The sequence below is a fragment of the Sciurus carolinensis genome, chromosome 12, assembly GCF_902686445.1.
Source record: "Sciurus carolinensis chromosome 12, mSciCar1.2, whole genome shotgun sequence".
In the NCBI taxonomy this organism is placed as follows: Eukaryota; Metazoa; Chordata; class Mammalia; order Rodentia; family Sciuridae; genus Sciurus; species Sciurus carolinensis.
This window is the reverse complement of record NC_062224.1, coordinates 2,119,472-2,139,632: the sequence shown is the minus strand read 5'-3', so window position 1 is coordinate 2,139,632 and position 20,161 is coordinate 2,119,472. Positions and strand designations below refer to the sequence as shown.

The window sequence follows — 20,161 nt, the reverse complement described above, 5'->3', positions numbered from 1 at the left end:
AAGCCCAGCTAAAGGTTGAAATATATTCTGAAGGACATTTTTCAGCACAAAGGGATCTCCGATGGAAGGTTTAATATGCAAGAATGAATAAAGAGGAAAGCAAGAAGAAGGCAAATCTAAACAAATACTAACCACACACAAACACACACACACACATCATTAGAGTATAGGATTGTCCTAAAAACCAGAACAAATATCTACCCAGAAGCGAATAGATAAACACACCAGTCTAGCTATACAAAGGAATATTACTTAACAATGAAAAGGAATGAACTATTGGTATAGATGAATCTCAGAATAACACCACTCAATGAAAAGCCAGACCAAACAGGGGCACATATATTATAATTCAATTTTTAAAATATTCTTGAAAATGAGAAAAAAAAAAAAACCTCTGGTGATGGAGCAGATCAGTGGCCTCAGAGGACAGAGTGGTCACATGGGGTCAGGAGAGGAAACTGGGGGCAGACTGGATGTGCTCATTACCTTAATTCTGGTGACGACTGGCGAGGTAGCCGCACGTCAGAACTCATCGAGCTACACACAGTGACGCGGGGACTGTGTCCATATGCCTCAGTGAAGCTGCTTTCAGGCCCCGATGGCGGGAGGAGGTGGGTGGAGAGAACATTGCGATCAACAGGAATGGCCGCGGGTCGGCTCCTGTTGGTTTACAGGGGTCCTCACGGCCCCGGCAGAAGCCCCAGAGGCTCCCAGTGATTGTGTCGCCGTGGGTGACCCTTGGCATGCCGGCTCCCCTTGCTCTGCTCTGGGGCGCAGCAGTGCCTGCCCGCTGCCGTCTGGGGGCCCCTCCCTTTCACAAGCAGGATTGGTGCATGGAAGACGACGCGACTCTAAGTCGAAATACCCGGAAGAAGCCCAAACTTCCCTTGGGATGAAGGTCAGTGAGTTTTAAACAACATGAGTCACACCACTGAAAAATCGGGACAGCGTGGCTTGTCTGCACAGTGGAAAGACTCAGAGACGCCCAGAGCTCCCGGGCCTGGCCTGTGAGCGCGGCAGGTACCGCGTGCGCGGATCCTGGCCGGTACTGAGAGGGGTGCTCCAGGAAGCCTCGGCTCACGGCGTTTCATGGAGTCAGAGTGAAAAGCCAGGGATTTTGCACGCTCCAGAATCAGATGGCCCTCGTGAAGGATGCAGCTGAAATAAAGCCCGACCTGCGGATCCTCCCTTGCAGCACTGGGATGCGATCGCAAACCTGTGGGAGCGGAGTCCAAACCACCTGAGCAGATGATGGGCAGACCCGCCTGGTGCACGCCTCTCCCCTGAGCTGCCAGTCAGCCCTGCGGGCCCTGCGGCTCCCGTCCTCGCCCCACATGGCCAGGTCCTCTACCGTCATTGGGTCCTTCCTGGCTCTGGGGGTCAACACAGGAAGCCAGCCAGCCCTGTGACAAGCAGGAAGCTCCACATTTTAGCTAAAGATCTGAAACAGAAAGATGAGGCAGATGACATCCCAAACCAGAATTTCAGAAGTGCGACTCCTTTTCAGCCACGACAGGGAGATATAAAGTATCGATGGCTTCAGAATCTTCAGAAAACTAGACAATACTCAAGAGTCATCAATGATCATGCATCATAACTAACCTGGCGTGGCTCGACGGTCCCTCCTGTCCTTTTTAACCTACCGGTCAGCAAAGCCATGTCCGGCAAGGCTCCCTGGCCGTTCTCCATAGCCCTGTACTCCGGTTCTTCTCGGCTGACTTTGCTCTTGCCCTGGCTCCCGTGCAGGCCACAGGGGTGTGGTGGAAAGTCATTTCCAAGTTACTGATCGCTTCCTTGTCTGCATACAGCATGTGCATACTACATGCTCATTTAAACTACTTGGAAGTAGCCTCTTCTCCTTCTGACTGGTGAAGTGAGATGGGCACCCTGGTCTGGTTTAAATGGTGAGAAACCTGTGGGACTTCTGCTTGGCGTGCCCAGGCTGTGGGCGTGTGGAAACCCAGGCCGCCCCACGACCGAGCAGTGCCTGTTGGCACCTGGTCTCCTTCGCAGGTCTCGCTAGCTTGGGTCCCCAGGGTCCCTGGACGTCCTGTATCGAGTGTGTCTGGAAGCAGCCTGCACCTCCCAGTGCGCACACACCTGCCTGCTCTGCCTGGTGAGCGTGTGTGCTCACCTCCGGGTGCGTTTCCGGTCCCCCAGCAGGAGTGGGCGCGAGTGCCGGTGCCGGGCCTGGCCAGGGCAGGCCCTGGGAATGCACCAGCAGGTGACGGGCTGGAAGGGCCACACCAGGCCCTCGGCCTGCCGCCTGGCTCGCCTGCTACGCGGAGCGGCCGAGAGGGCTGGCGCCTGGGCCTGACAGCTGGTCTTCTTTCCAGAAGGACGCGCTGAGGTCGGACCTCATCGTCTGCTCTGTGGTCGCGGTCCTCTCCTTTGCAGTCAGCGCCAGCACCGTGTTCCTGTCCTTGAGAGTAGGTGTCCCTGGGCTGCCGCGGAATGAGCCAAGGAAGCCAAGTGCCTGTGGAGAGGGTGGGGCTGGCCTCTTGCCCTGAGCAGGGGTGTCTGGCGGTGACCTGCTGCCCGCTGCAGGGCCTTCCATGGCCTCCCTCCAGCCGTGGAGGGTTCTGTGGTGGGCAGCAGCTGGTGGCACACGTCCATGCCACGGGGTGGTCAGGGCCTCACGGACTGCTGGGGTGTGATCTTCAGTGAGAATAAACAGCAGAGGCGGGTGGCTTTCCGGCTCTGCGGTCCCCGTCTCAGGTAAAGCCCTGGACACCTGTGAGCCCCTTTCACTGAGGAAGGGGTTGGCTAAATCCGCCGCGGCCCACCTCTCCTTGTAGGAAGTTGAGAACCTGCTCCGAGGGCGGGTCCCGGCCTGGGGACTCAGGCCCTGCTGACAGCCCTGGTGGCCTCAGTGCTGGACCCTGTGCCACGGTATGTGGACAGAGATCCAGAGGCTGAGACACGCCGGGAGCCTGCCAGGGAGGCTTGGGAGGGACGGGGCAGGAGGCAGCCGGCGAGCGCGGCCCCGGCTGACCAGCCCGCCTCCGCAGCCCTTCCTCAGCGTGGCGCTCTTCGTCCTGGCGGGCACCGTGGGGCTGCTCACGCACCAGCTGCTGCCTCAGCTCCGCAAGCACCACCCCTGGATGTGGCTCTCCCACCCTCTGCTCAAAAGCCGAGAGTACCAGCAGCGGGAAGTGAGAGGTCAGTGCGGGGCCTCCTGGCGACGGGGTGGCGGGCGCACGGACCGGTGGGCGTGCACGGCCATGGGTGTGTGCTTGGTGCCACGCAACTGCCCAGGGCAGCCTGCAAACCGCGCACGTGCGTATTTCCCCGGGACAGAGACGAGAGGGGTGTGTGAGCCTTGCAGCCAGGTTGTCCCGGTCCTGGCCACCAGCTGGGGACGGTCGAGGCAGGGTGAACTGGAAGTGAGTCCTGTTAAAAGGCACCCTGGTTAGCGTTTGGGGGGAACTCAGCTGTCACTCAGACCTGAAGAGTGTGCCTCCCAGGCACATGGCCTGTGGTGGGCAGAGCGGCCGGGGCCTTCGGAGGCTGCTGGCGAGGCTGTAGCACCAACTGTCTGATCACCACCAGGCCCGGACCTGGAGTTACCAGTCACATGCCTTGTCCCCTAGACCGCCTGTGGTTGATGGACCTAGCACCCCCCATGGGGCGCCGGCCCAGTGACCGCACTTCAGAGCCAAGGTGAGGAGCAGGTCTCCTCCAGCAGGAAGTCTCTTGGGGTGTCCCTACGAGGCCTCCTGCTCCGCCACTCCTCGCTCTGTGCTTGAATAGATGCGGGTAGACCCATCATTCCTTCCCGTCTTCTGATGCGTCAGAGCTACGGACCTCAGACCACACTGCTCTGTCCAGCACTGCCCCGTCACCCGGAACCCTCTCGCACCCTGCAGCTTCCTGGTTGTGATGGGAATTGTCCACTTGTCCCTACACCCCGGCACAGGTGTGTGAGGCTGGCCAGGTTGCTGACGCAGGAAGGAGCCACCAGGACTGGCATCAGCAGCCTTGGGGACTGGGGGCACAGAAGGGGAGGAGGGAGGTAATAAAAATAATGATGATGCAGGAATAGCTCTGGGGGTGCCCAGCAGAAGGGAGGGTGTCTTCCAGGCACACCCCTGGGCAGCGCAGGAGCTGCCGTCACTCAGCAGCTGTGTGGGAAAGCGGGCCTGTCGGGCACGGCAGTGTGGCCTCCTGGGTCAGCACAGCGTAGAGCTGCAGGACATGGCACGCGCTGTCCTTCCCTCGGAGACTTGGTTTCTCAGCCACAAAACAAAGGCCCAGCTGTAAAATGTACTGTTCAATGTTCCATGCAAGTTCAAGTGCTACTTGAACAAAATTTATCACCCGTGTTACAGAACCTGAAAGTGGCCTCCCCCGTCCACTGACCTGTGCCTGGGCCCTGCCTTGGCCCAGCTCCTGTCTATGCCTCCACCTGTGCCTACACCAGTGCTAGACCTCGACCCAGACCCAGAGCCTGTCCCTTCACCCGCACCTGTATAAATGCCCCAGGGGAGGAAAGAGAACCTGTCAAATTGAAAGGAAGGAAAACCAGGCAGATTTGGGTGGGCTTCCTTTACTCTGGCAGCTCAGAGTGTGGAATTCACCGTGGAAAGACAAGAGGGGGCAGTTAACCATTCGGGCTCTCTCTCTCCCCACCCACCTCTCTCTCTCACTCTATCTCTCAATCTCTCTCTTTCTCTCTCTCCTCCCTCCCTTTCTTTCCTTTCTTTCTTGTTTTCTCCCCAAAATATTAAAGAGCTCAGTTTATTTATTTGTGTGGGTACTGAGGATTGAACCCAGAGGCTCTTAACCACTGAGCCACATCCCCAACCCTGTTTATTTTTTAAGGAGGGGAGATAATAAAAATAATGATGATGCAGAAATAGCTCTGGGGTCTCAGTATGATATGTAGGGCCTTGCTAAGTTGCTGAGGCTGGCCTTGAACTTGTGCTCCTCCTGCCTCAGCCTCCCGAGTTGCTGGGATTACAGGTGTGTGCCCCCATGCCCAGCTAGAGCCCAGTTTAACTTGGAATCCTTTAGCTATTTTAAACCTGACAACCTTTTCAGTGCAAGATTCAAGAACAAGTGGAGTGAGTGTGTTTCTGGTCTGACTTCCCCTTTCCAAGGGCAGGTGGGTGGGTGGGCGACTCTGGGCCTTCATGGGTCCCAGGGAAGAGGCAGGGAGATGGACCCGCTTGCTCACACGGCTCAGGCAGAGGCTGTGGGACCTTTTCCCCTGCCTGCATTAGCTGTTTATAGGCAGCCCCAAGTCTTGCCAAGAATCACACGTTTGACAAATGAGGCACATAATGAAAAGCAGTTTCCACTTCAAAACTATGTATGTTGGAAGGAAAATCCAAATATGCAAAACAGGAACTGCGGTTACGTTAGGCGCTGTAGGCCGTTACCCCCTGCGCACGTCCCGTCCCGAGCGGCTGACACTCTTCCTAGCTCCCCGGCATTCCTCCCACAGGCAGCAGAAATGCCAGGAAACTCGGGCTGGTCACGCGACTTTTCGTGGGAAAGCTGTGCCCAGGTCTTCTTCCTCACAGGAGCACAGAGTACTGCCCCTGGCAAAGAGGAGAGAGCAGGGCAGAGCTAGCGAGCACTGGCTGTCGCTGGACACAGGACTGGCAGACATCGCTGTCTGAGAGCAGGGCCCGAGCATTGAGCCAGCAGCAGACCTTGCTGACCGATGGCCATTGGCACGGAAGGTAGGGTGCGTGTGCTGCCCTGTCCAGAGCCAGTTCCACCCCACTGTTTTCAATAAGCAGAAGTGGAAGCCCAGGGAAGTCCAGGGATGGAGTTGGATCCTGCCGGTTTTGTGGCCAGTGAGGGGCTAGCACACAGGTGTGGTCCAGTCTGGTGCTCCGGCTGCTCTGCGTGGCGGGCAGCGTGGGCACAACCCCTACGTGACTCCCAGGCTGTTTTGCTGTTGTGGATGCCCAGAAGAGCACGTGGCTGTGCTGCAGCAGTTCTGTGACGCCCACCAGGCGCCTGACCTGCGGGGCGTCCTTGCTGGGTGAAGCCGAGTCCCCAGCCGTGATGTCTCCCAGACACACGGCACTCGCACGCTCCTCTCCTCGCCGCTCCTGGCGTGGGATGCTGGCCCTCCCGCTTCCCAGGCTAAAGCCAGGCTGCTGGTCCTGCAGGCCTCTGTTCCGAGCCAGTCCCTGCAGACGTGCTTCCCAGGGCACTGTCCTGTCCAGCTTGCCACCACTCCTGGAGCCTTCCTTCTGTGCAGTCCACGGCCCGCGACGGCCCATGTCTGAGGGTGTGGTGAGCTCCAGGCCTGCCCCGGTGCCCGAACCGGCCCTCCAGAGGCCGGCCATGCCCAGCAGACAAGGCCCGGGCTCTGCCTGCCAAACTGTCTTTAGTCTAAATACCATCCCCCCACGCCCTGGGACAGTCAGGCCTGGTGCTGGGCCCCCGGTTCACGTCCCCGTCTGCCTGCCTCAGGTGTGTCTCTTGCTGGAATGTGCAGACGTCGGATTGAGCTGGAGCTGAGGGGTAATTAGGACACTCTTCCACCTGCTCAGCTCCTGACCTTTGAGGCTCAGCCCATCCTAATCCCGACATGCTTTTCACCTCTGTCTGGCCGAGAGTACAGGTCAGGCTTGGCACCAGTCAGTGGCTGGAGGCCCGCGGCTGAGAGCAGTGGAGAGTGTGTGGTCATCCTCATGGAGCCAAAGCTGTCGTTCCCACCCACCCCAGCAGCCGCACGAGCAGGCTGGACACACTGCAGACGGCAGCCTGCTGTCCAGCGTGGAACTTTAGACACCAAGCGCTAGAGGAGCATGATATGTTTTAAAAATAAAGCAGATTGATTCTCATGAACGCTGTGGAGGCCCCAGGCCAGTGCTTTGTGGATGGACACCTGCGGTGAGGGTGAGACCCTGGTCTGCTTGAAAATTCATTCTAGGAGCTCTCCAAAGGAGCCACTCCTTCAGGAGGTGGGTGATGGGCTAGGGCACATGTTCACCTGTCTGCTTGGTCGTGTCTCCACAGTGTTATATCATTGGCTTTTAAGACTTCAAGGAAAATTGTAAGTGATCTGATCCAATGACCGGGCTCTTGCCAAAAGTGTGTGTTTCCATGGAGCCGAGAGAGACCAGGAATGAGCGTGTTACTATAGGGAGCACGTCTGCTTGTTCAAGCAGCAAGCGTACGGCCTGTGACCATACTCTCCGTCCATTCAGGAAATAGTCATCGGGTCCTCACCTGATGCCACCCTGGGAACAGTGACACAGAATGACCACACCTATCCCTGGCGTCTAAGAGCTTATCATCCAATGAAGGCCCAGGGCCCTGCCGAAGAGGGAGGGCTGTTCTGCTGGGCTCAGAGATGTAAGGTGTGCAAAGGAGCCGGGAAGCCTCAGGGCTGAGGGATGCTGGCAGCCGATGCAGCCCTTCCAGGCTGGTGGAGATGCACACAAACCAGAAGGTATATGGAATTATGTAGCCAAATGTTGGATTATTGCCTGGCGCGTAGTAGGAATTGAGGAAATATTGTTTGAATGAACAGACGAATGACTAGTGTTTTATAGATTCCCTGAAGGAAGGTTCCCTGTGGGCCGAGTGGGCAGGGACACCTCTGGAGGTGGAGGTGGGTCAAAGGACTCAGGTGCACCTGTCTGTGACTCATAACCAAAAGCTCACTGGGTGCTGAAGCTTCTTATGATTTCTGTGTACAATAGAGCACACGAGTAAAGGATTACATAAATTATAAGACACCTCAATTGAAAATTTCATTTAAGTTATATTTGAAAATATCCGCTAGTTCACCAGTGAGTCCCCAGTTTGTAATTCGCCAATGAGATTTTTCAGGTTAGCAAGTCTTGCCAATCAGTTTGCAGATAGCCTGGTTTCTGCATGTGATGGACATGATTCTGGGAGAGAGTGTGTTCTCTAATTTTCTTTTTAAATTTTTACTCAAAAAAATACATGAGCTATTTTATCAAAGTCATATGTAGCATTAGAAATCAAGTGGAACAGGTGGAGCCTGGTGGCACACGGCGGCTCCGGAGGCTGAGGCAGGAGAATCGCAAGTTAAAGGCAACTTAGCGAGACCCTGACTTTAATTCTTTTTAAAAAACATTAAAAAATACAAGAATTCAAATGGGACAAGTTGTAACAAAGTCGATCCCTTTCACCTGACCCCTCATCTCTCTTCCTCACTGCTTCCAGGAGTCCTTCCTGGCATTCACCATAGTTCTTCCAAATAATGGCCGGCCGTACGCTGTTCTACTGCTGCCGTTCAGGCTCACTGGTCTGCAGGCTTCCCCTTGAGACAGGAGGACTCGTCTCTTGTCCTCCCTCCACGTTCTCGGTCCTTCCCTTCCTTCCAGTAGAGCTTTAACTTGATCGGCCAGCTTCTTAACCAGGTCTGTGCTGTCTGCTCGCATCAGGGGCCACCATGGCTCCCTTGCCTTCTCACCCAGTCCTGTGTTTGGTGCATCAGCTTCTCCGGCAGCTGGGCAGGGTGGCGCTGGCTCTGGTCCTCTGCAGGAGAGAGCCTGTCTGGGGACGGTGGCCCTCCCGCCTTGCAGATTTCCTCCAGGGCCTGCTGCGGTCCTTCCTTCTCTGCTCCTCCACTCTGGAATGAGGCGCAGCTCTCCCTCAGTGTCCCCAGAGAAGGGCTCAGGAGCGGGAAACTCTCTGGGGCCTCCTCTGCTCTGCGCTGGAGGGAAGGTCTGCAGTGTGCCCTGCCAGGTTCTGGACTAGATTCTGAGGCATCCTCCTTCTGCTGCCACTGGGATGTCTCATGTCCCTTGACCTTTAGACATGACCAGGCTTTTCCTGAAGGATGCTTTGGGGGAGTGTAGGAGGAAATTGTAGTGTCAGGCCTAGAGAACATTCCAGGACATGGCAGTGGGCACAAATCCTGGCCACGTCCTGGGGTGGCTGTGCTTAACTGTCATAGCTCACTTCTGCTGTCTGCCCCTCGAGCCTCACATGTAACAACTGTGGGACTGGTTAATACACACGAGACGGGAGCAGCTTCCGCCATAGTCCTGGGCAGCAGAGAGCCCATGAGTGTGTCCCCCACTCCATGCAGAAGGGATGTCCCTTTGCTGCTTGCTTTGCTGTGCATTTCACATTTCACCATGGTGCTGTGTGGTGAGTCGCCCTTTATCATCTGGATGTCTGTGTCCTGTGGTTTTGAAATTTTGTCAGCAGGTGGTGGTCCTATCTGAATGACCTACTTCATGGAATTCCTTGGTGGCTGAGACTTGATGACAGGTGTGAGATCTTGTGGAATGTAGATGGCGATGGCTAAATGCTGTGGCCAGCGCAGCCAAACTCTCGGTTCAGGGGGGGTGAATGGGGGTTTGGAAAATAAAGATTCACACACAGAGATTTTGAAGATGAAGCTGGGATCAAGTGGAGCTCTGCCCTCTGATGGAGATGCAGATCTAAAGAGTTATGCCAGCAATCTTTATTTATATGTGTCTCATTATCAGGTTAAAGACTGCAGCCATTATTCTTTGTATTCAGGAAAGTTACAAAAACGAGGACATCTTTGTAGCTTTTCCACAGCTGCAATCCACAGGTGCAAAGTGCAGTGTTAGAAGCTTTGTGTGGCTCTCAAGAAAGTCCATTGTTAGTTACTGTAAAGCAGGCAGGAACGGGAGAAGCGGAGCTGGTAAAACATTGTGGCTGTCTAGCATGAGACTTCCTTCCTTCCCGGGAGCTGTGTGCTACCTGGGATCAAGGTCAGCGCTGCTAGGACCCTTGCACAGAGCCTCCTCATGCAGGGCATTGCCACAGCAGCTGAGCATCCTGTGCCCTTACACAGAAACATTCCCAGACACCAGGCATGCCACAGCCATGAGGTCACCAGAGACCCCCAGTCTCAGTCACTGCTCTGCCCTCCTCTGTCACCGCTCTCCACAACTAAAGGAGCAGAGCCTGTGGGGCAGTGAGTTCCAGAACACCAGGACTGTGCTGGGTCTGTAGGCTCTGATGGGGAGCAGAGTGCTCGGTGGGGAGCAGAGGAAGGACGATTCCCTGCCCCTTTCCTCTGCAGAGGAAGGCTGCTAGCCTCAGCAGGTGGTGAGGACCTGGGAGGCTCTCCATAGCCTCGCCACCTGAGAGTGGCAGGAGGAGCTTGAAGCACTGGCTGAACTAACAGCTGGGCACCTGGGAAAGTGCATCTGAGCCCGTGCAGGAACCCAGGCTGCTTGGAAGCCTGCTGATGGGCTCTTCTCTCTGTCCTGTGATTTCTGAACCTTCTCTTGCCCTCGCCATCTGTCGCTCCCCGCCAGGCACAGCCCCGCACACTTGCATTCTGACTGGGAAGCTGTCTGCCTGTGTCAGGCTCCACGGGCTGGGGTGGGCGGGGTGCAGCTGGGGCTTGCCAGTGGAGCGGGTTCACACCACAGCAGGACACAGAAGTGGAACCCAGTTACCTCTGCTCACAGGGGCCGAGGCCAAGGGAGGCCTGGAGAAGCCCGGGCCAGGTGCAGTCAGCAGCAAGGAGGGGGCCCGGGGACACAGGGCCAGGAACAGCTGCAGTCTGTCAACCGCCATCACGGCATCTCAAACCCGAGACAAAAGCTTAGAATGAGAAAAGGCTTATTTGAGCCCAGAGCCCTGGAGGTCACAGCCCAGGAGAAATGGACATTTCAGATGGCAGTGGACCATGGATGGCCGGGCTGACTCAGCTCATCTGGCTAGAGAGGCAGGTGTCCCCTCCCCATTCACTGCTCCTGAGCCTACCTCCCCAAACCAAGCATGAGAGGAGGACAGCCTTCCCTGACCCAGGAGGATGCTCTGGGGTCCAGGGTACCTGAGTGGCTGCGTGCCCCTCTGTAACCTCCAGACAGGCTCTGGAGAGAGAAGAACTTCTATGTTCTGATTCCCTAATGTCACTCCTCGCTGCCTGGGTTTCTTTTTTTTTTTTTTTTTTTTGCCCTGGGGATTGAACTCGGGAGCACTCGGCCACTGAGCCACATCCCCAGCCCTATTTTGTATTTTATTTAGAGTCAGGGTCTCACTGATTTGCTTAGTACCTTGCTTTTGCTGAGGCTGGCTTTGAACTTGAGATCCCCCTTCCTGAGGCTCCTGAGCCGCTGGGACTACAGGTGTGCCACTGCCCTGGGCCCTGGGTTTCTTCTAGAAGTTTTCCATGGTGTTGAACTGGTCATATTTATTAATTCACTCAGAAATGTCATAGGATGCCCACTGCATGCCAGGACTGTGCAGTGCCCTGGGGGTGGGTGCCCGGCTGCCACAGGAGGCAGGCCCCCGCCAGAAGCGCCTGCTCCCCTGGACCTGTTCCACAGGGTCCTCTTCCGTCATGTCCATAACCAGTCCGCTGACTGGGGCGTGGTGCTCCACCCACTGAGTGGCCACAGCGCAGGAAACGTGATGCAGGAAGAGGGCCCTAGGGCTGGCCGTCCACACACAGGCCAGCATGCACATGCGTGTCTCAGGCCCAGGGAAGGAAAGCGCAGCGGCCCGGCCAGGAGGGAGGACCAGGGAGCCCAATTTTAGATCTGAGGGGAGAGAAAGGGGCCCTTAAGGAAATGACATTCGAATTGATGCCTGAGGAAACATGTGGGGGGCATGAGCCCTCAGAGGGGAGGAGGAGGCCTCAGGTGAGGGAAGCAGCCTCTTTGGGAAAAGCAAGACCAGGGTCATGGCCCTCGAGTGTGTTGGGCAGTGCTCGGCTGAGCAGAAGGGTGGCACGATTTCCTTGGCAGCTGTCGGTGATTGCCTTCCATTCACGCCACTGCATCTGGAAGCAAAGCATTTTCTAGAGCATAAGCCGCCAGGCACATGGTGCAGTGCCTGGGACTTCCCCCAAGGACGGGCAGGAGGGAGAGCTGCTCACAGACAAGCCGACCTCCATCCCCCTCAGGGCCTGGGTGCCCAGCGGCCCAGCTGGGGTCTGAGCCACACCCCTGGTGAACCATGCCCCACCGCTGCCCCCACAGGAAACCTAGTATCCTCGCAGCTCAAGTCCCAGCTTGGGATTTGAAGTGGAGTAGGTCATCTTCCTGAAGTTAAGCCACCCTGAGGATTTGGCTTGTTTCTTAATTATTGAGAAAGACCTATTTTAGTAGCAAGAGTGGCTAAAAACAACCTGAAATGCTTGAAGAAAATGTAACGCTTTCAGCTGTAATGAGTCATATATAAGCATGTAAATGGCGTAATTAGTTAGCATTCCTTCCTCAGGGGTCTCATATTCCAGGAAAGAGAGAAATAATAATGCCAAATAACGTCTTCTTGTGGTCTCTTTGCACATCGAAGACACTCACGGGAAGGCGGTTATGAAGGGCCACTGCAGATTCCTTCCCGACTACCGGCTGTGCTGACTGAGACCAGTGGGTCTTGGGAGCACCCCTCCTGTTCTGCACTTGTGAGCTTTCCTGTGCACTCGGCCCCCTGGCGCCCCACAGGCAGGAACGTGGTCCCACCCCGGGTATTGAGCACCCAGGCCCTGCAGGGGATGGAGGTCACCTTCACACCCACCCTTCCACTGGTCCCCGCCGCCTCCGGGTTCCGCTGGTCTGTTCAACGCTGTCTTCATCTAGAGACTGGTGCTGGGCGGATTCTGAGATAGGGAGGACCGAGTGTCAAGGAGCAGAGGTGACGGGACACACTTCTCCGCCCTGCCTCCTGTGGCCCCGCTGCCCTCACACCCGTGTGCACGCCTGGGCTGGTGTGCCTGTGAGCGTCTGCTGCCCTCCCTGGGCTCCTCGCCAACCTGAATCCCCCAGTGGGGGTGTGGTGGCTTGCACTCTGGACACAGGGGACAGCAGTGGTCATGTTCTGCCCCTTTGGTGCTCAATGGCAACTGGAACTGGTCAGGCAGCGTGGCTCTCTCACCCACTGTCTGCACCCATGGGAGACTCTAGGCTCTGGAAAGCCAGCGAAGGTTTTGCAACTTTGGGTGAATGAACCCGTTTCTAGTTCTGTGACTCTTCTCTCCAGAAGTCCCAGGCAGGGCTGTCCTCTTGCTTGGCCTTTAGCTGGAGGCTCGGTTGCCTTCTCCTGAAGGCCCCGCCTTCGCCATCTTCCTCCGCGGGTCTGGCCGTGGTGGGCGCTCTCTGACTGGCCCTTCGGTGCTTGGTTTCCCTGCAGCCCGCAGACCTCAGTCACGCACTTGAGATGGGGCGCACGGGGCCCTTCCCTTCACACACGCCCCAGGCAGCTCAGGCCAAGCGCTCGCTGCATAGGAACCTCACCCTCAGATACCTGCCAGGTGTGTGTGGTGAATGCAGAGCTTCCACTTGAATTGAACTCCCCTGCTGAATGTGTTTCTGGAAGGAGTAAATTCTTATGAAAAACCTGGTTTTGTTACCATGATCTGCAGTGAGTCTTCGTAGGCTGCACGGGATTATGTCCCTCCCCTGGAACCAGCCTATCTCCACCCGCTAGAAAAGATCATTTTCAGAAAGTAAATGTGACAAGTTCTGGAAAAGCTGAGACACCCCCCGCCAGATAGCCCCTGGCTGTTCTTCAGCAACGAGCTTCTCAGACGGCGCCTTTGATGCAGATGTTTTTCTAACAGCACCGCGAATAAGGTTCAGTTATGTTTCTCTCTTACATTTTTTTTTGCAGGAATCTGGCCAAGGCTGTCTGAATTGGCAACATAAGCTGATGGGCTCAGTAAATGGGCTTTATAAGCAGGCGGAATCGCATCCGATGTCCTGGCCTCAGTCTGACACTGTCCGTCTCTTTCAGATTGGATATCAGAAACAAGTCATTTTGTGTAGAAAGAAACCTCACCGCAATTGAGGGAACCTTTAGGGAGATTAAAATAGGAAATGTTTGCTACAATGTAGTTAGAGAGCTTCTTGTAATCAAAAAGCAATTCCGAGGACTGCTTTCTGTTTCTTGGTTTTGTTTTTCTGTTTTTTGGCACATCTTTAGGTATCCACACTTAAGTAAACCTGTTAAGTATCCAGAATTTCCCAAACACTTAAGACGACAAGTAACATTAACTGAACACCAGCTCCATCCCAGGCACCCGCTAGGAACTTGAAGTACTAAACCAAGTAAGTCATAGCATCTGCCTTTAGCAAACTCAAAATCTAGTGGAGATGAATATTCTTCTCTGCCGTGACAGGTGCTGAGGTCGTAGGCTTTGCCTTCACAGTGAAGGGCAGGGACTACGGACTTTACCGGATCTAGAAGCACTACACAAGGACATGCCTCGGTGTTTCACAGGTGCCTGGTGGGTGCTGGGTCCACGGCAGCGTGGCAGAGTGTCCCAGGTGGCTAAGTGGTGGGGTCCACCCAGGAGCAGGCAGATTATAAAGGACTTAAAGACGACCGTAAAGCCAATTGAAAATTTCTCCTTCTCACTGTCCCCATGAGCTGACCATTCTGAGTGGCCTCAGCACTGAGTCCTGCTCCCTCTGGAATGGATGCTTTGGACGCCCTGCCCTGCACCCTGGTGATGCTGTACAGGGAGCACGGCTGGTCCTGGATCTCCAGAAGGCTCCGTCCAGGGCCTGCAGGCGGAGGAGAGTCTGAGGGGCACTCAGGAGCTCCCGCCACACGGGGCATTAAGTGTCATGCTCAGACTGTGCCGGGGGCCGTGAGTGGCGGCAGGCTTAGGTACCGACGTAGGGATCGCGGATCTTGGCCCTCCCCTCGCTCTACCCAGGAGCCAGTTCTGGAGAGTTCACAAAGCCAGATCTAAGGGTAAACAAAGGCCTTAGAGGACAGCAGGGAACATGGCCTGAGCTTTCTTACCACAATAGCCAGCCCTACAAGGAAGAGAGAAAGGAAGAGAGGTGGGGCGTGTTCCTGCCGAGGGCTTCTTTTCTACAAGAGGCTGTTGATAGAGTGAAACACGGGTTGTGAGGGGTGGTCTCTCTGTGTGCACGGACTAGGGACCCGTACACAGATGTGGCAAGAATCCCTAAGACGCGGTGAGGAAGAGGCTCGTTGGCTGGTAGGAACTAGTGCTCAGATGCGTGCCTCAGAGTGGCCGAGGAGGTGTCCGCTCAGTGGTCAGGGAGATGGGAAGGGGGACTCCAGTGGATCACCTGCAGCACTGCAGTTTGTGGCAGGGACGCGGGATAAGGAAGAGGACTGCTCGTGGGACTGCAGACTGGCACAGGGACCCGGGAAAGTCAGCATTAGCCTGCCGTCCGTGCACCCAGTGACCTCGCCGTTCCACGGCCAGAGGCGTGTGGCACAGAGGTGAGCAGCAAGCTCACCAGGACGTGGGAGAATGTGCCCCACCATGCTCTTCATAGTGGACGCTGGGTTCCAACCAAGTGCCTGTCAACAGAGTGCCATTCCCATCAGTAGATTCCCGCACAGGCAGAAAGACCGAGCTGCAGTCGGAGGACACAAGCCCTGGGCCGTGGTTACGGAGGAGCCATGACTCCAGGCAGGCAGAGGCCCTCGAGGTGTCCCCAGAGGGCCAGGATAGAGTCCTTCCCTCATGGAGCCTCGGCTTCAGTGGAGGGCGGACAGTGAGCAAGCTCAGTCAGCAAATAAAGATGTCCAATAGGCCTGTGGCTCATCAAGAAAGATAAGTTGGGGTGAAGAAATGGTGGAGAGAGGAAGCTGTTTCATAGGAGGGTCAGCCTCACAGAGGATGTGACCTCAAGGAGGGACCTGCACGGGCGAGGGAGCCCTGGAAACGTGAGCGAGGCTGTTCCAGCAGAGCAAGCAGCAGACACAAAGTCCCTGGGGAGGCGCAGGCGGCACTCTTGCTTCTCAGGAGCTGCCACGGCCAGCAGGCTGGCAGACTGAGCAGTGGACAGTGCTTGAGGGACAAAGCATGGAATCACGGTAGGGCGGCCAGGCAGGTGCCCAGTGACCAGTGTCGAAGGAGGCCAGGAGGCCTGGGCACCTTGCCACATGCAGTTCTGAGCAGGTGTAGCAAAGGTCCAGGGCAGAAATGTCTGCAGGAAGTAGGAGATGTGGACATGGGAGGGTCAGAAGCTTGGCTGTGCAGTGAGCTCTCGGAGGAGGTGCAGCCTGGTCCCCACGGGGAAGACTGGGAAGGGCCAGCGGGGCATGGGAGGGACTGCCCGGCAGGTGCCAGGAGCTTGGGATCCAGCACAGTTCTGAGGCTCAGCCTCAGGAGGAGCAGGTGGTGTGTCTGCAGGTGCACTTGCCCCAGGCGTGGGGGGACCCAGTCTGCAGCTCAGAGGTGCCATTTTCTCTAGGAAGGAGGGGCCATAGTCACGGGCTTGGGGGGATGGGGGAGGGTCTTGAATATTTGTTTTTCATACTTTTCCTATACTTTCACAAAAGATTAAAATATTTAATCCATATGTAAGTTGTGTGACCTTAACTCCATTAATTATGTATCAGAATTCATTCACTGTGAAATAAAGCCTCTCCAAATCCACCCCCAGGAACGTCGTCCATTAAGGGAGCCCAGAGCTGGGTTCTGACCCAGCGTCCTTACCCTGAACTTGGTTCTCCTCCCGCCCTTCCTCCCTCTGTCATTGGTCACTGGGATTTCCTCTCTTTTCTCTGTCACCGCTGGGCGTCACCCCTCTGCTTATCGGGCTGGCCATCGATGTTGTTCTTTGTCCTTGACTTCCCACGTCATGGAAACTCCCTCTCTGCCCAGCCTCCCCATGCCTGTCCCGTCCAGGCCAGTTCTTTCAAGTGAGATTTCGGGAACCCACCTGCCTTCACGTTTTTATCACGAAGGTGGTATTTAAGTTAAAGACGACACCTTCTCGTGTAGAAAACAGCCTCGTGAGGAGAGCCAGTGGCCGAGTCTGTTGCTTCCTGAGGTTCTTTACAAGCAGCCCTGCTGGAGTCGCCTGGAACGAGGTAATTGTCCTCTGTCCAGGGGAAGAGACCCAGGGCCAGCGCTCGGGGAGCGTGACTTCTCCTTCCTGAGTCATTCCTGCGCAGCCCTCGCAGGATGCCAGTGTGCGCAAGCGTGTTTCTTCTCCTGGCCCCAGAAACCTCCACGTACGTTCCCTGGGGACGGGGTTCTCCCTCAGCCACTGAGGCGCAGGACTCCAGGGGGTAATGGAGTCGCTGTCCTCTTGTCTGGTCAGACTCTGAGCCGCTGCGGGAGGGTGGCACCTCCAGAAGTCTTCTGTGCCTCTGTCTGCTATGCTTGGGGACAGGGACAGCCTCCTGGTTTCTGGCAGATGGAGAGTATGTGGCAGGGAGGAACAACCACCCTGGGACCGTAGGCCTGGACTGGCCCTGGTGGCGGAGGAAGTGTCCCCCAGTCCCTGATAACTAGACCCAAGAAGTCTGCTCTGACCAGGGGGACCCGTGCTGCCCCTCCCCAGAGAGAGATGCTGCTAGTGCGGACCCTGTCCCCCAGGGCGTCAGGGGAGCAGGGCGCAGGGCTCCTCCCCACAGCTGCATCGGAACAGTCCCAGGCCACATGCCAGTGGTTGGTGGATGGCGCTGACCTGACTCAAAGCCTCAGCCCTTAGAGGAACCACGTCAGAAAGGCTCAGGAAAATGCAGCCAGTCCCAGGGGCAGGGACTGGGGAACTAGCTCTCTCATACTGTGTGTGTTGCCCAAGGATCTAACCCTGGGTTTAGGGATTAAAGAGGGAGAGAAAAAGTCCAGAAGCTGCCGGGCCCCAGCAGTTACCCAAGGCATGAAAGGAGCCAGGGGGTGCATTCCGGCTCCGCAGGCTTGGTCCCCACCTTGCTCAGCAGAGGGCTTGACTCCGCGACCACGCACCTCTTCGGTCCTTGCCTTGTGGACTTGGAGGCTGGCCTGTGCCTCCTCATCCAGCAGCTACAGGGAAGCACAGCCAAGAGCCCCTCCCTGGTCAGCGGCCTGCACGGGAGGGACTATTATTCGTCATTATCTGTACGTACGCAAAAGTACTTTGATCAGACACTGTTCTAAGTGGTTTTTGTATTTCTTTCAGATATCGCCCATTTAATGTGGTTTGAAAGACTCTATGTTTGGCTTCAGTGTTTTGAAAAATATATCTTGTACCCGGCAATAATTCTGAATGCCCTCACTATCGATGCGTTTTCAATAAGCAATTACCGGAGACTTGGTACCCAGTAAGTGGATAACAGTTTATTCTCATAATGATTTGGGTCACATGTTTTCAGAACCTAGTGAGTTTTCTCTAAACAGGCTGCAGAAGAAACCGACTTGTACCTACCAATGACTTTATGCATTAAAAAGCTCTGGCGGCCTTTGACTCAGACCACAGTGTAGACAGTCATTGTGGGGTGACTGGGGTGCAAATGAAGTCAGATCTGCTTGCAGTGATGTTTTGAGCAAATGTCAGTAGATTTGAAAACCATCCTGCAAAGCTTAGTGAGGCTAATAAGACGAGGAAGCTCAGTGTGAGCCCGGGATTCCTGGTGTTTCTAGCACCAAGCTTAGAGCTTCACGAACTGCTTCCTGTCAGTTCACTTAGCAGATATTCTTTCATGTTGTGCGGGGGAGGGAGATTAATCACTGTCTCTGCTCTCTGCATTTATCAAGAGAAGGCTCGCAATCTGAAGCTGCGGTGCAGGAAACTTCACACTGTCACCGTGCCCGTGTTTTTGCAAATCATTAACAATGTAGAGTCAAGTCTTTGGTTTCACATATTAAAATTAATTCTGAATTTGCAAATGGAAATCTACTTGATAATTTGCAGTTTTGTCACTCTGACAAAAGGTGAGAGTTGCTGGTCACGTGCCTTATTAGGGCAGGAGAACGAGAGCAGTCCTTCCCCAGGTTTGCCCTCGGTCACGCTGCTCAACGCTGCGTAGCAAGGTCGATGCCAGGCCCACGAATTCAGACCTGCTGTCCTTCGAGGGCCTGACAGGAGCACATTGACCGATATTTGCCCAACACTGAGCGAGTTGGAAGGCATGCCGAGGCCCTCTGTACTTGGAGCAGCCTCGCAGTCACACAAAGCAGACGCTAACCAGCCACAGCCACGGCCTTGCTGTCTTTACTGGACTCTGTCTTCCTTCCATTCCAGACCTGTTTCGATTAGACCAGGACAAGAACTCTATGCCCCTTGGTACTTAAAATCCTCGACTGGATAGGACAGCAGACGGTGCAGCCCAGACCTGTGGCCTAGCTGAGTCGGGGTTCCACGCAGCAAGCATCTCCCTCTCTGGGGCACCATGTGCGTCTGCGAGTGGCAAGGACTCCCAACGGGCACAGCCCAGGATGAGCCCGTGACCACTTCCCAGAACAAGGCAGATCTTGGGCACTCAGTCAAAGCCAGGGTAGCAAAGCTGGCATAGTGCTGCCTGGGCCAGTGCTGTCCAGGGAGAAGGGTCCTCCCATCAGCTTCAGGACAGGGGCCCTGGCTGGCCTGTGGTGCAGGTGTGGAGAAGACAGGGGTGAGCGCAGGATGCCCGTGGGTCCCCTAAACGGCCTGGGGTGCGGTGGACAGTCAGGCCGCTCTCTGGGACCCTTGTTTTTCCCAGTCACTGAAGTCAGGGAGAAGTCCCTCGCCGGGACTCCTCTGAACATCCTCTGCTCCCACAGGGTGCCATCCGAGGTTCTGTTCTCAGAACCCAGAGCTGACGGTTCTTTTCTATTCCTGATACAACCATTCAAATAATTTTAAAAAAGGAGATTTTAGGCTCCCTGTCAGACAGCTGCTCCCAGGACAGTGTGAGGCCTCTTTCAGAGTATTTTGGCCCAGCCCAGCCCTGTCCATTTGAGAACCACCCGCCTCTTCAGATAATGCATCCCTCCACAGCCATGCCGGCCCCCCAGAAACGTTAAGGGGTGGGTGGATGGAAGGTGGGGGTGGCAAACCTGCAAGCGGGTGAGTCTTGAAGTCTTGCCAGGCATTTTTCCTTCCCACTGGTCTCTGGGTGCTCAACATCTCTCCCGAGCCTGTGCTCACTGATTGCTATCTATAAAACCCCACCTAAGCATGCAGTAACCGACGTGCCACTAATTGCTATGCAATGTTCTAAAAGCCCTAATCTTCAGTCCTGAATCTCCCATAATTATAACCAGTCTTCATTCGGAAACACGAAAAGAATCCTCCACCAAACCATGGTCACAGAAAACAGAAAGTTAGACTTGTCCCTCATTTAGATGTTGCCTGAAAACCCCAGAAAATCACCCATCTCCTTTGAAAACCCGAATACCCGTAGTCCTGAGCCCCCTGCCCCGGGGCCCCTTGGGAAGGCTCTGCTGTCCCACAGTATTTCTGTGCTGGGTGCTGCTGTCTGGGGCAACTGGAGCCAAGTCACGTTTTCCTGTGTTGTTGCCTGGCCTCCACAGTCTCCTGGG

The 20,161-nt window shown here is 55.6% G+C and overlaps 1 protein-coding gene across 3 annotated transcripts in view; it reads left to right on the top strand.

Moving 5' to 3' along the window:
- Pcnx2 (pecanex 2) overlaps positions 1 to 20,161 on the top strand; it is a 181,434-nt gene that overhangs the window by 79,421 nt on the left and 81,852 nt on the right. For all 3 annotated transcript variants that reach the window (XR_007104322.1, XM_047520586.1, XM_047520585.1), the window contains exons 18-20: positions 2,337 to 2,429; positions 3,012 to 3,162; positions 17,820 to 17,961. Coding sequence is in view for 2 of the 3 variants with exons in the window: in XM_047520586.1 (XP_047376542.1) it covers positions 2,337 to 2,429; positions 3,012 to 3,162; positions 17,820 to 17,961 (386 nt within the window). In the remaining variant the exon portion in view is untranslated. The remainder of the gene's footprint in view (positions 1 to 2,336; positions 2,430 to 3,011; positions 3,163 to 17,819; positions 17,962 to 20,161) is intronic.